Source organism: Podarcis tiliguerta, assembly GCF_965153285.1.
Source record: "Podarcis tiliguerta genome assembly, chromosome: 9".
Taxonomy (NCBI): Eukaryota; Metazoa; Chordata; class Lepidosauria; order Squamata; family Lacertidae; genus Podarcis; species Podarcis tiliguerta.
The window spans coordinates 60,474,103-60,488,825 of NC_139542.1; the positions used below are offsets into that span (position 1 = coordinate 60,474,103).

The following is a 14,723-nucleotide window of genomic DNA, read 5'->3' on the forward strand; positions in this document are numbered from 1 at the left end:
GGGGTGATCCATGTTCCATCCTTGTCACTAAAGACCCCAATGGCCCCAGTGGCAAGCAGCCTTTTCACCTGCTGCACCAGATACAGCCTTTCCTAGTCCAGGAAAGGCTTTCCACTGTGACTTGGGCATTGACAACCTCAAGACTGGATTACAACAAGCCGCTCATGGGGGGCTTTCCTTGGTGTTGATCCAGAATGCTGGTGCAGAACCCAGTTGTGTGGCCGCTGATTGGATCATACAACCACGAACATGTGATGCTGCTGCTTAAAACATTCCACTGGCTGCCAACTTGCTACTGGGTCAAGTTCAAGGTGATATATAGCCCTGAACAACATGGGACTGACTTACCTAAGTGACTATGTTTTCCCACATAGGCCTAACCATTCACTGAGATTTTTAGTTTGGCTTTTACTGTTTACTGAGGATTTGCAAACATGTGCACGGTGTTGTTAAAGGGTTCTCATGCTAAAAAGTAATGCCTCGTAATATTATGCCAAGTGTTTCTTGTTTTTGGCCACTACTTAGGTGGGCTCTGACACATAAAGCCATATGTCACAATTGATTTGTGGGATGAGGAACCTATGGATGGCCCTCATATGTTGTTGGACTTCAGTGGCCCCAACATCTCTTGAGTGTTGTCTGGGGCTCATGGGAGATGGAGTCCAACAACCTCTGAAGGTCCACAGCTTCCCTTCTTTAAAGTGCCACAAGATTTTGTTCAATTTGTGTTTGTTGATTAAGCTGACGAAGAAAGTTCTCTTAATGTTCAAATAGTGACAAACATTTCTTTTTAAAAATAAAGCATTGCCATTTCAAAACTCTCCCTTCCTCTCCCCGCAAGAGGGTGTGATAGAAATGGAGAGTTGATGAGGTTCTTGAGAGTGAGAAGCCTGCATTTGATTGGCAGCAGGGAAAAGAAGCAGGGAGCAAGTGAATGGGGAGAGGAGGACAGGGACTTGCCATTAGCAGCTGTGTACTTGATCGACTAGAGAAGCAACAAGGATGGAGGCCAGACAGGAGATGCATGGAATAATCAAAATGACAGTTTAGCCAGATGCATTTTGAGGGTTACAATCCTGGGAGGAGGTAGGACAAGTGGAAGGGAAGCGATGGAGTTTGATACATTTTCAGAAGTGGCAAGTCCCATTCTGTTTGGTCCAATTTTAGACCTTGGGCTTGTTTTTGAGGACAACATTAGCAGATGATTAAGAGAAATTTGAGGAGTTTTGATGCAGAGGAACCAAGCAAATGAGGCCTGAAGGAACTGATTTCATGACTCATGTTGCTATGAGACAGATATAATAGTTTTGTTAAGGGAATGCTAATTGGTAAACAGACGAGCAAGGCTGCTGGAGTCTGCCAGGGATCCAAGGAGGAGCAGGACACACAGGTTTTCTACAGAAGCACTGAGAAAAGGGTGCAAATTTCCTCTTCTGTTGCCATCCCCTTGCGTTTCCCCTGGATCCTGGGGTGATTTTCTGGGGTGCTGCTGGAAGGAGGGAGCTGAAATGCCCTATGGACATTTATTGATGCTTCTGTACATGAAACAGAGGTTTGTTTCCAAGAATAATGGAATAATGGACTGGAATAATGAAATGGCTAAATGCAGCTCAGACATAAAACAAATTTGTTGCGGCGCTGTTTGCGGTTATCCATGAAAAAGTCAGAGAGCTTATTTCCCCTTTCCCCCTGACATACCCGAAGAAATCATGACCATGATTGAGGTTGTTCTAAACAACCAGCACGAATGCCCGGTGGGATGAACATCTTGGGGTTTGTCAAAATGACGGGGCTGGACGGAGTGACTCTTTTCATGGGTCTTTGATTCTGTAATCTTTTCATTATTGCTGGCTGTTAAGCAAATGCCAGTCATTGATATTGACTCTTCAGACATCTGAATATAAATGAACAGAGCTGGGGACGTAATGTGATCACAATTGCTGGAGTCCATTAGTCACCAGGGTGTGAAATTCTGAATAAGCTCCATTTAATTATTATGGTGTTCAGCTCCTGTACTAGAGAAGCCCAGCTGAGAGGGAATTGCACTCTTCTTGTGTAAATGGGTTGCGTCGGTATGTTGCCCTTCTTGCTGTGTGCTATCTAGTTCGGCTGCTGTTACCCTCTTCTGCTTATTGCTTATGCGAGATTATTTGGGATGTTTGCAAGACAACTGATTTGCGTACTGTGTACTTGATCTGTGGAGTATCAAGTGTGCCTCTTAACATACTGTCTTGCGTCTTCCTTGAAAGCTTGTGGGAACAAACTTCTTGAAATACAGTTGTACCTTGGATCTTGAATGCCTTGGCACCCAAACAAATCAGCTCCCGATCGAAACCCGGAAGTGAGTGTTTCGGCTTTTGAATGTTGTTTTGGAAGCCAAACATCTGACGAGGCTTCTGATTGGCTGCAGGAGCTTCCTGCAGCCAATCAGAAGCTGCGTTTTGGTTTTTGAATGTTTTGGAAGTCGATTGGACTTCTGGAACGGATTCCATTTGACTTCCAAGGTACAACTGTACTCTGTTATTTTTGAAGTAAACATGATTACAGTGGTACCTCGGGTTACATATGCTTCAGGTTACAAATGCTTCAGGTTACAGACTCCACTAACCCGGAAATAGTACCTTGGTTTAAGAACTTTGCTTCAGGATGAGAACAGAAATTGTGCTCCGGCAGCGCGGCAGCAGCAGGAGGCCCCATTAGCTAAAGTGGTGCTTCAGGTTAAGAACAGTTTCAGGTTAAGAACGGACCTCCGGAACGAATTAAGTACTTAACCCGAGGTACCACTATACTATGTTCAGTATGTTTGTGTTTCCTCTGTTACTGTTTGGTATCCTCATCACTCCAGAGAATTCTATTCACTTTTAACCTTAACTTCTGGCTTGCGCCTGATAGCTGGTATAGGGTACTGTTTAAATGTGTGACCTGTGTACTGGAAAACCTCTAGTTCCAATTTGATCTCAGAGTTGCATGAGATTTGTGCAATGGTTACTACTGGTGATCAAAATCTAAAAGATACTGCAGTGTGAGAGCTAAAAGCAGTGCTATTTTTCTAGAAAAAAGAGGTTCTGGAACACACCATCAATACCTCCCTCGTTCTCTTATAATGGCAATGGTGCCCACCTGAGAGGTGCTGGAACTGAGTTATGGTGAGTTCCGGCTAAATAAAAAGCCCTGGCTAAAAGTACAAACTGCAAAGTTAACATGTATTTTTTTTAAAAAAGGAATTACAGAAAATATGCCATAGATTTGGCTTTTTAAAGCCAAAGTTTGCAGCTCTCTGCACCCTGAAATGTGAGTAGTGAGTTAACATGTGATGTTTTCTTGCTGTATATTGGGGAAAAAACAAGGAAAAAAAGAACACTGAGCCTATGAAAGTAAGATCTCAGCATAGGGTGGGTGTTGTTTTCTTGGAATAGCCCCCACAACTGTGGTTTCAAGTACCATGCTATGAATACAGTTTAATCTTATAGATAATTTGGTAGCATTCACAGTAGTCTGGGAAATAATTGCATAATAATAGTTATATAAAGAAGAGGTTGCTTAAAGACAACTGAAATTGCTTCTAATAGCTTATTAGGAAACGTCTTATATTGATTCTGACAATTGGTCCACCATGGTGGCTGGTCCCCATTGAGTCTGGCAGGGCAGAAGGCAAAGAGGCCAATGGTAAATGGAGCCAGAGACAGTGATTGACAGTTCTTGGCAAATTGTAGAGAGAGATCTTGAGCCAAACTTGGAGTGAGTTGCAGGGACTGGATAGGATTACTGTGGAGGCTGGTTCTGGTCTACAGGGAACCAGTAGGTCATCCCTGTGCCAGATCATAAATGCAAAGGGATAAAATCCTGTGATCATTCATGTTGCAGTGTGCCAGAAAAGCAGAGGAAATAAATGATGCTATAACTACAGTTTCCTATTCCTTTGATTGTTAGAAGTCTTCTAGTGATCTCCAGCTAATGTATTCATCTATCTTATATAATTTACTTTTGTCTGTCTTATCTTGCCTATGCAATAATGGGGCCCTTCAGACTACATCTCCCATCACCCCAAACCATTTGCTTTTCTGGCTTGGAAGATGGAAATCTGGTCTTGTGAGCTAAGGATGATGGGCTTAGATTGTGGTTAAATATCCCAGGAACTTTCTGCCTTTCTTCATACTTCCTAGTTTGACCAAGTCTATATATTATGTCTGGTTTACCCTCCTCTTAGCGTACACATCATTGCTACATAATGTGCTGCCAAGCCCAAGCTGACAGGTGATTATAGTGCTGATTCTCCACCCATACGACCGATAGGAGTGGATTAATAAGCCTCTATGGAGTCTCCAGAGAAATTGTTGCCTTGTACCAGAGCAGATACATCAGGTAGATCACCATTGATTTAAGAAATAAATGAAGGCAAAAGAAGAGAGTTTTATTGGAGTCATAAAAGTGAGTGAGGACTAACAACACAGAAAAGGAAATGGAAAAATGACCCAAAGTGATGAATGGAAGTAATGAAGAGGATTCCCAGACTGAAAATTTTGCATACCTACTTTGCAACAATTGTTGGGGGTTGAAGAACACCAACCTTAGGAGTCTGATGGTCTGAGACCTAGTTTACATAAGCTCCCCAGGATGCTGTGTGCTTAATTCTCTGAATTTCCTTTGAGCACAAAAGATTAATAGGGGTGTGTAAGATGTGGGTGGGACGCGGGTGGTGCTGTGGGTTAAACCACAGAGCCTAGAACTTGCCGATCAGAAGGTTGGAGGTTTGAATCCCCATGACGGGGTGAGCTCCCATTGCTCGGTCCCTACACTTGCCAACCTAGCAGTTCAAAAGCACGTCAAAGTGCAAGTAGATAAATAGGCACCACTCCAGCGGGAAGGTAAATGGTGTTTCCGTGCACTGCTCTGGTTCGCCAGAAGCGGCTTAGTCATGCTGGCCACATGACCCGGAAGCTGTATGCCGGCTCCCTCGGCCAATAAAGCAAGATGAGCATCACAACCCCAGAGTCGGTCACGACTGGACCTAATGGTCAGGGGTCCCTTTACTTTTACAAGATGTGGGTAGACATTCTGTTCTAGATGGGGCAACACTCTCCTTGAAGGATCAAGTATTTAATATGAGGGTACTTTTTAATTCTGCATTGACACATGAGGCCCAGGTGGCCTCAGTGGCTGGTAGCTGCAGTCATACATAGACAAGGATAGCTTGGCAACTGTGATACATCTGAGTTGATTCAATATTTATATGCAGCTTCCCCAGCAATCAAGTTGAACTCAAAGCACCTCATGTCAATAACAAGCCATTAACAAATGAAAATGCTTCCTAATACGAAATGAAGCATTCAGTAAAAGTACAATAAATGCATCAAAGCAATAGCAAAATCAGGCTTGGCAAACTCAGCCCTCCAGATGTTTTGGGACTACAATTCCCATAATCCCTGACCCCTGGTCCTGTTAGCTAGGGATGATGGGAGTTGTAGTCCCAAAACATCTGGAGGGCCAAATTTGCCTATGCTTGAGCAAAACCAACCATCAGTCAGGCTACCCCACCTCCCGACATAAGACCATAGCTTTCCCCCCTTTTTCTTTTTAAGAACTAAGACAGCAAAAAGTCCCTAATTCAAAATATGTTTCAGAATGTGCTGCTATTTTTTTGGGGGGGGGGTGTTTATTGTTTTATTGCAATATGTTAGAGTTTCTCTGTTTCATTGCTTGTTATATTGTACATATTGCCTCTGTTATTTTGTAAACCAGCTGCAGGCTGCCTTAAATATTACAGAGTATATGAATATATTAAATAAATATACTCAAATTAAGCTCAAAGAAGAAGGCAACACCCTCAAGGTGACGTAGAGTCTCAAGGAGACTTGACGTAGTCTTTCAGGGTAAACTAGCTGAGATTGGTTCACCCATGTTGACCTGGCACACTATCTGAGCTGGGTGTTTTATTTGGGTTGCCATATTTCAAAAAGTGAAAATCTGGACACAAACGTTTTTGAGGGTTTTTTTGGCAAAGTTGTTGAGCAAAAAAAGTTTCTGAGCTATTTTAAATGAAAATCGCCAAAATCTACACTACTGACATGGGCTGCGACTAGATTTTCCCAGACATTCCACCAATTTCCACCTGGACGCTGTTTGCGAAGGATGAATTTCCAAGAAATTCTGGACGTATGGCAACCCTAGTTTGATAGCTCAATGGATCCAGTCCTGAAGGGAATCACAACAGCTTCCTTCTTGCCTTCCCAATAAATTGATCTTTGATACAGGTGTTTCCCAGGAAGACAAGCAAGGTCACCTGGATATGAGTGGGCAAATGTTGTCTTCCCTCATTCTTTGTAAATCACTGTTGTTAAAAGCTATTATATGCCGTTTCATAACTATGTGTTCCTTCTCCACACCCATTTCTAGGATTTTAAACTTGGATATGGCATCACTATAATCCCCATGAACGTAGCCAACGTGAGACAGGTAGACCGCACAGCCAAACAATCTTTTGAAATAATCACACCCTACAAGAGCTTTAGGTAAGTCTCTGGAACACTTGTTTTGATAATGGAAATGTAAATAGCTATGGAAACTATTTTTGAGAACCTTTGAAACCACCTACATGAAATATTATTATTATTCTGTAGTAGGGTTGCCATATATATTTAAAAAGAAATAAAATAATTTTTGTTTGATTTTAAAAAATAAACAGCATATAACAAAATCATTTTTAAGTCCATATACAGAGATTACTCTGAATCTCACAACTTCATCCCACCCCCTCCATGGGTCCTAATGATAATATTTACACCTACATATCAATTCATTATCCAAATATTTTGTCCCTCTAAATTATCCAGTTTTTGTTACTTTACAAATGTGGTTAAAATCCTGCTAATGTTTTCATCTGTTTACAATGGTCTCGTAGATCTATTAAAATTTCCCCCCCATTCTTGTCCTCTTGGTTTCCGAGCTTCTCAGTTAATTTTGCCATTTCAGCGTGGTCCATCAACTTGCCATTCTTCCCTGGCCTGCGTTGTTTCTTCCATCTCTGGGCTAGTAACATCTGTGCAGCTGTTGTCGCATAGGGTTGCCATATTTCAAGAGGGTAAAAACCTGGACACAAAAAGTCATTGAGCTTTTTTAAGGCAATTGCCTGATAACCCCCTACCACCACCGCCAAGCCGAAGCCGCCCATGCCAGAACCCGGGTCACCCGAACCAGAGCCCGGGTCCCCCACGGCAGAGTTCGAGCCTGAACCAGAGCTGCCTGTGCACACAATTCTTTTTATTAAACCCCAAATCCCGGACGTTTGCTTTAAAATGTTTAATTCCCCCTAGATGGGCATGTAGTACCCCCAAAAGAAGACATGCCCAGGACTTCCAGGATGTATGGCAACCCTGTTTATAGAGCAAAAATAGTGTTGCATGCCATCCCAATCTCTGAGTGGTAAGGGATTCTAGACCAGGGGTCAGCAAACTTTTCCAGCCATGGGCCGGTCCACCGCCCCCCAGACCATGTGGTGGGCTGGACTATATTTTGGAAAAAAAATAATAATGAATGAATTCCTATGCCCCACAAATAATCCAGAGATGCATTTTAAATAAAAGGACACATTCCACTCATGTAAAAACACACTGATTCCCGAACCGTCTGCGGGCCAGATTTAGAAGGCGATTGGGCCGCATCCGGCCCACGGGCCTGAGGTTGCCTACCCCTGTTCTAGAGCTTCCAGGCATGGTAACCTAGGGTTTGTGTTTCCTTTCGGGAGTGAGGCACAGAAGAGAAGAAGAAGAAGAAGAGTTTGGATTTGATATCCCGCCTTTCACTCCCTTTAAGGAGTCTCAAAGCGGCTAACATTCTCCTTTCCCTTCCTCCCCCACAAAAAACACTCTGCGAGGTGAGTGGGGCTGAGAGACTTCAAAGAAGTGTGACTAGCCCAAGGTCACCCAGCAGCTGCATGTGGAGGAGCAGAGACGCGAACCCGGTTCCCAGATTACGAGACTACCGCTCTTAACCACTACACCACACTGTAGTATCTTTAGGATATATGGTTTATTTACACATATATACAACCTGAACCCAAAACAATGGTTCACAGCATCGACCCCGCCAAGAGGGTCTTGTTTCCTGAGAAATCAACTGTTGTGCTCTGACCCTCTTTCCAGCTTGCTGCCTTTTATGGGAGGGCAACTGGTCTCTTGTTCTTTCTTACTGTGAAATAATGAAGAGATGGCTACTTGGTGTGTACTGTTCTTGCTTGTACTTTAACAAATACTTTATACCATCTTTTCCGGTCCTTGTTTTGTGTCCTCTGGTAGGCTTCCAATGAGACTTACAGCACGAGGCTGTCTAGGATGCAGCCTGTAGAATTCAGAACTCTATTTTTGCTTTTTTGCTTTTTGTTTGCTTTTGTTGAAACGGCAGGATAGGAATTATTATTTTTAATGAAAAACTTAAATGAATCTTTTGACTTTTTTGTTTGTTTGTTTGTTTAAGTCCTCTGCTGTGTTTTGACAAAAGGAAACAAATCCAGAACTCCTAAGTGTACAGGCAATATTTTAGACAACTTCACTTCTTGCAAAGCGTAGATATAGAAGAGGATAGAGGTACTGTCGTACCTTGGATCCTGAATGCCTTGCAAGTTGAATGTTTTGGCTCCTGAACACTGCAAACCCAGAAGTGAGTGTTCTGGTTTGTGAACGTTCTTTGGAATCTGAATGTTTGACGTGACATTTTGGAAGTTGAACGGACTTCCAGAATGAATTCCGTTCGACTTCAAGGTACCACTTCGAGGTACCACTGTATACAAGACTGAAAGGACAGAAACAACACAGCAACATATGAGGCTTTGTGGAAACCCAGATCTGCATTGAGGAGGCTTCCTGACATCACAGTTTGATTCCAAGAATGGGGAAAGCACTCCAAATCACCACAATTTGCCTCATTATTTGGTTTCCTCACAGACCCAATGCACACCCTTTGTATATTATTATTATTTATTTCATTTCTATACTGTTTATATTTTGAAGAAAAATCTCAAAGCGGTTTACTGAATATTAAAACATCAATAAAACATCAACAAAAGAATCTGAAGAAAGTCAAATATAGAGTATACAGTCAAAGCAACATAAATAACAGAAAACTAAAATATCTTAAAGATTTCAAAACAAAACATTACAAAGGAGGTCAACTACAGAATACACATTTAGCACAAAGTTTAAAAAAAATCTTAAACATTTTTTTAAAAAACCATTGCTAAGTGAAGTAAAATATAGAATGCACATTTAAAACAGCATAATTAACAAGGGAATAAAATATTGTCATAAGCATGATATATAAGGGTGATGAGTATAAGTTGGCAAATACTAACTGAGGTAAGAAAGCAAAACAGGGTTTTTATTTTAAGGTTCATTTAATGTGCATTAATTTGATTATCTTGATGCTCAGCTCTCATCTTCATGCAGCTAACATCTCTTAATAGCTGGTAAAACAAATAGGACTGATCTATTTTGTATTTAATCGGAATACCCTTTGTCAATGGGTTTCAGCTTTACGGCAGAGTCTGAAAAAGAGAAGCAGGAGTGGATCGAAGCACTACAGCAGTCTATTGCGGAAACTCTCTCTGATTATGAAGTAGCTGAGAAGATCTGGTTCAATGACTCAAACAGGTCCTGTGCTGACTGCAAGGAACCGGATCCTGACTGGGCATCCATCAATCTCTGTGTTGTCATTTGTAAAAAGTGTGCAGGTAATTAAGAAACTGAGTGTTCCATCAGACAACATGCCTACCTTAAAGGGCATGGTGTGTCTCAGCCATATTTATTTCTGATTTAGTGCAAAGGCTTTAATCTTATTATAGCTTCAAGAGCCCGGTTTAATTTTTCAAAATCGTGATATAGTTGATAAATCCCTTTTAAGTGTAGCATATGAAATTTTATGGGAAATTATTGTACAGCTTTGCAGGGATAGCATGTGGGATCTGTAATGACTCCCAAAGTCCTAAAGGGTTCTACAGACCAAAGCAGGGATGTGGGTGGCGCTGTGGTCTAAACCACTGAGCCTCTTGGGCTTGCTGATCAAAAGGTTCAAATCCCTATGACGAAGTGAGCTCCCATTGCTCTTTCACAGTTCCTGCCAACCTAGCAATTTGAAAGCATGCCAGTCAAAGTAGATAAATAGGTACCGCTGCAGTGGGAAGGTAAACAGTGTTTCCATGTGCTTTGGTTTCCATCACGGTGTCCCGTTGCGCCAGAAGTGGTTTAGTCATGCTGTCCACATGACCGGAAAACCTGTCTGTGGACAAACACCGGCTCCCTCGGCCTGAAGCAAGATGAGTGCCACAACCCCATAGTCCCTTTTGACTGGACTTAACCGTCCAGGGGTCCTTTATCTTTTTACCTACAGACCAGTTGAAGCAGGTATGGGGAAATTCCAGCCCAGGGGCAAAACTACATCCAGGTATAGGGATCGTAGTTTGGCCCATAAAACTGTTTTTCAAAGTCAAGGACATCTGTCATGGATGCTTTAGTTGAGATTCCCCATAAGGTCCCTCCCAACTCTGATTTTATGAAGCCCACCTGCCCGACACCTGAAGTCATATTTGACATCAGGTGTGAAACAGGTAAAGATGTGGCTGCAAAGAAATGTGTGCTCTTGATTTTTCCCTTGCAAGCAGGGCTTGTATTCAGCACCTTTAAATTTGGGCACTCCCTAGGATTGGCTACTCTGGACTTCCTCACTGGGAACTCTATAGAGTGTGGCCGACCCCTGGGGAAAATGGAGCTTGAAGCCACTGTTGAGGGTTTTTTTTAATCCAATCAATCCCTTCAAAGGACCATTTTCCCTTCACATCCCAGCTTGAATCGACCCACCTTGCTGAGGACAAATGTTCCTTTGCAGCATGGCTTGATTGCAAGCTAGATTGTGAAGGAAAAATAGGTTACCTGATGATATGGTGAAGTCAGGTAATAGACAAGTAGATGATCTAACCTGCTTGTCAAAATGACCCAGACGTGAAGGAGTTCAGGATCTTGCCCACCAGCCATATATTAAGCCACATGATGTAGGCGCACCTCTTTCTTTTCCTTTATCTGTTTATCAAAGTTATATCCCTAATTTCTAACCCTGAAACGTGCTACATCTTGTTATTTTGACTCAGGGCAGCACAGATCCTTAGGACCCAGAGATTCGAAGGTCCGAAGCCTCAAAATGGATGCCAGCATTTGGAGTAATGAACTCATTGAGGTAGGAAACAGTAGGGCGGAAAGGGAATAGGAGAGATGAGCCTTATCAGTGGGGAAAGTAAACATTTACTGTGAAGTTTAGTGGCATGTAATAGTGCTCCTGAGGAATTTGTCTATTAATTTGAAATCCCTTCCCACTTGATACAAATGCTGATGTGCTTCATTGTTTCGTGCTGATTTTTAATTTTTTTTTATTGCTTTTTATTGATCCGTGGTAGTGAGGATTTTTCCCCTGTGTTAAGCCAGATTTCTTAGAATAGAAAGTGTGGGGGATAAATATATTAACATAAAAAGGAAGGCTGTTTTACGTTTTACTGTGAAAATAGAAGCTCATTGTCACCACGTATTAAATAAAACATGTTCTTTTTACTTTCTTAAGTGACTTCAGTTCTTTGAAAAGTTCTCCTTAATGTAAAGCTATTAGAGCTTGCTGTTGTTTTCTAAAGAACTTCACTGACATTTTCCAGTTTCCAGAATGGCAAAATGTCAGTCTGTAAGGAATGTTGGGGTTCATAATTGGTTTTCTACAGATGCCCCTAAATTCATCTGTACCTTCTAAGTATTTCATCATTTTCCTTGGATCCTGTGTTGGGATATTGCTAGGGCTATGCGTATGATGTGATTCGATAGGAGCACAGGAAAGCTGCAGAATGCATGACACAGCACAGAATTCAGCTTCCTGAGAGTTTCATTTTTTAAAAAAGTGTATATCTAGGCCATATGGCTCTACTGATGTGCTTGATGATGTGTGCAGATAATGCCTGCTGAAGTCACATGAACTGCTGCACAAGATTTTGTTGAATAAGATGCTAAGAAAGCATGGGAAAGCTGCCTTTACACAGAGCCAGAACACTGTTCCATATAGCTCTGGGTTGTCTACAATGTCTGGTAGTGGTTCTACAGAATTTTAGGTGGGATTCTCTCTTAGATCCACTTGGAGATGTTGCAAATTTACCTGGGACTTTCTGCATGCTCTACCACCCATCTACAACCCTTTCCCTGTCCTCAAGGATGAAGTTGGGCTCCATTACAGTCCCTTTGGATAGGAGAGGCAGCAGAGCAAGTCCCATGTTCAGACAGAGTGAAACAGCCACCTCATGCAGCTGATTTTGGGTGTCATGGAAAGGCAGCAAAGTGTTAGGTGTTTACTAAGTTTGCTTCCTTCCTTCTGCAGCTTTTTATTGTGACAGGGAATAAGAGGGCAAATAGCTTTTGGGAAGGAAACATTCAGCCCGATGAGGAGTTGCGTATGGATGCCCCAACAGACCAGAGGTTAACTTTTATTACACAGAAATATAAAGAGGGAAGATTCAGAAAAAGCACTTTGCTGTACAAAACCAAAGAAGAATTAAACCAGGTAAATCTGGAAGAAATGTTGGGGTATGGGGCTAGTCTTTTTTGAGGTGGTGGATTGTATGTCTCTTTTTGTTGTTTCATATCTATCATCTATCTATCTATCATCTATCTATATCTATATCTATATCTATATCTATATCTATATCTATATCTACCTATCATCATCTATCATCTATCATCTATCTAGCTAGCTATCTATCTATCTGTCTATCTATCTAATCTATCTATCTATCAGCTATCTATATCTATCTATCATCTATCTATATCTATCTATCTATCTATCATCTATCTATCTTCTATCTATCTATCTATCTATCATCTATCTATCTATCATCTATCTATCTATCATCTATCTATCTATCTATATCTATCTATCTATATCTATCTATCTATATCTATCTATCATCTATCTATCTATCATCTATCTATCATCTATCTATCTATATCTATCTATCTATCTATCTATCTATCTATCTATCTATCTATCTATCTCTATCTATCTCTATCTATCTATATCTATCTATAATCTATCTATCTATCTATCTATCTATCTATCTATCTATCTATATCTATCATCTATATCTATCTATCTCAAAGAATCTGGGCATAATAAAGACTAAGACACCAATTTTGTTTTGAACCATAACTCCCATAACCCCTCACTTTTGGCCATGCTGCCTGTAGTTCAAAACATCTGGATGACATTGTGCTTTTGTAGATTAGAGTCCAGTCTGCGAAAAGATTAGAGGAATTGTGGGGTTAAATAGGCCACAACTTTATTAAATGGTCATCTCTATGTAAAGAAAGGAATAAGTAGCCCAAACTAATTGAACACACAACTGGACTGTCCTCTGTTGATGCCCTCTGTCACAACTCAACTGATACACCCAAGAGAAGAAAGATTACAAGAAGGTGTTAAAAAAAAGGCACAGTCAAACAGATGTGCAATAAAAATGACTAGCCAAAACCTAGTTTGCTTTATTGCCAAAGTGAGCAAATAGATACACCATGCCCTTCCAAACTTCAACTGATGCCAAATGGCGTTGGGTATATAGACCACAGTTCATAGATTCATAGAATTGTAGAGTTGGTAGGGATGCCAATGGTCATCTAGTCCAACCCCCCTGCAATGCAGGAAGCCTTGGCTCACAGCTGTTCCTGGGTGGACCCCAAATCCTAAGAAACATCACTGATTAAACACAAGTCATGATTCCAGTGGCCAACCCACCCCCTCCAGCAAATCCCACAGGCAGAAGCATTGCAGAGCCAGAGGAGCAAACCAGGACTAACATTAGATACAATCACCCCCCCCCCACTCAATCATTTCTGGCTTTTGTTAGATATGTTAATGAACTCACATTAATAGTTCAATTAATTGTTAATTTTATTGTATGCAATTTATGAAGGCCAGAATCCAGAGAATCACATAGCTAGTACTATACCTCCAAGGGGAGCTTTGAACTTGTAATTTTTCAGTGGTCTTCATGCTCTGTATAACAAATTGCTTTTGAAATGGTGTAGAGATTTGAAGATAGCTTGTTATATGGCATGAAGGTCTGTTGTTCAAAGAGGGGAGGAATGTTAGAACTTCAAGGGAGACCTTGGCTTCACCTAAGAGAGCTCTGTATTTTATATGTAGGGCATGCAGCACTATTACAATTTTATTCCAGAATGCCAAGTGACAGTAGTTACACTACTAGGGTTAAATGAAGATATTTCAGTTTGTTCCATCTGTTCTGTGACTTCTAAATGTACGTGTTCAGAAAGGATTTTGTTTTGATCTGCAGAGATAGACAAGGAGCAGCAAAATAATCAGTTGAGCTAGAGTATCCTCTAGAGGCATCGATGTGTCACCAGTATTGCTGAAACAAATAGTAAAATGATTGTGCTTCCTGTGTAGCATTTTTTAATAATGCCTTATAAGGTTTTCTTATTGTATCTGCCTTGAGAAGTCAGAGCCCAGTTAATGTTGCTCGAAAAGAGAAAAAAGAAAAATATGTATTTGCATAACCCCATAAATTTGTGACCTACGTTTCTGGCTAAACCCAAGTATCATGCATTTTCCTCCATCCATGGATGATAAAAGCCCTGCTCAGATGGCAAATAAATGTCTGTACAGAGAAGAGGTGGTATTATGGTGCCTTGTTGTCA

At 41.2% G+C, this 14,723-nt stretch overlaps 1 protein-coding gene across 3 annotated transcripts in view; it reads left to right on the top strand.

The window, feature by feature from the left end:
- Positions 1-14,723, top strand: part of ARAP2 (ArfGAP with RhoGAP domain, ankyrin repeat and PH domain 2) — a 123,161-nt gene that overhangs the window by 46,409 nt on the left and 62,029 nt on the right. For all 3 annotated transcript variants that reach the window (XM_083457959.1, XM_083457961.1, XM_083457960.1), the window contains 4 exons: positions 6,394-6,509; positions 9,522-9,721; positions 11,132-11,217; positions 12,391-12,573. In XM_083457959.1, the coding sequence (XP_083314085.1) occupies positions 6,394-6,509; positions 9,522-9,721; positions 11,132-11,217; positions 12,391-12,573 (585 nt within the window). The remainder of the gene's footprint in view (positions 1-6,393; positions 6,510-9,521; positions 9,722-11,131; positions 11,218-12,390; positions 12,574-14,723) is intronic.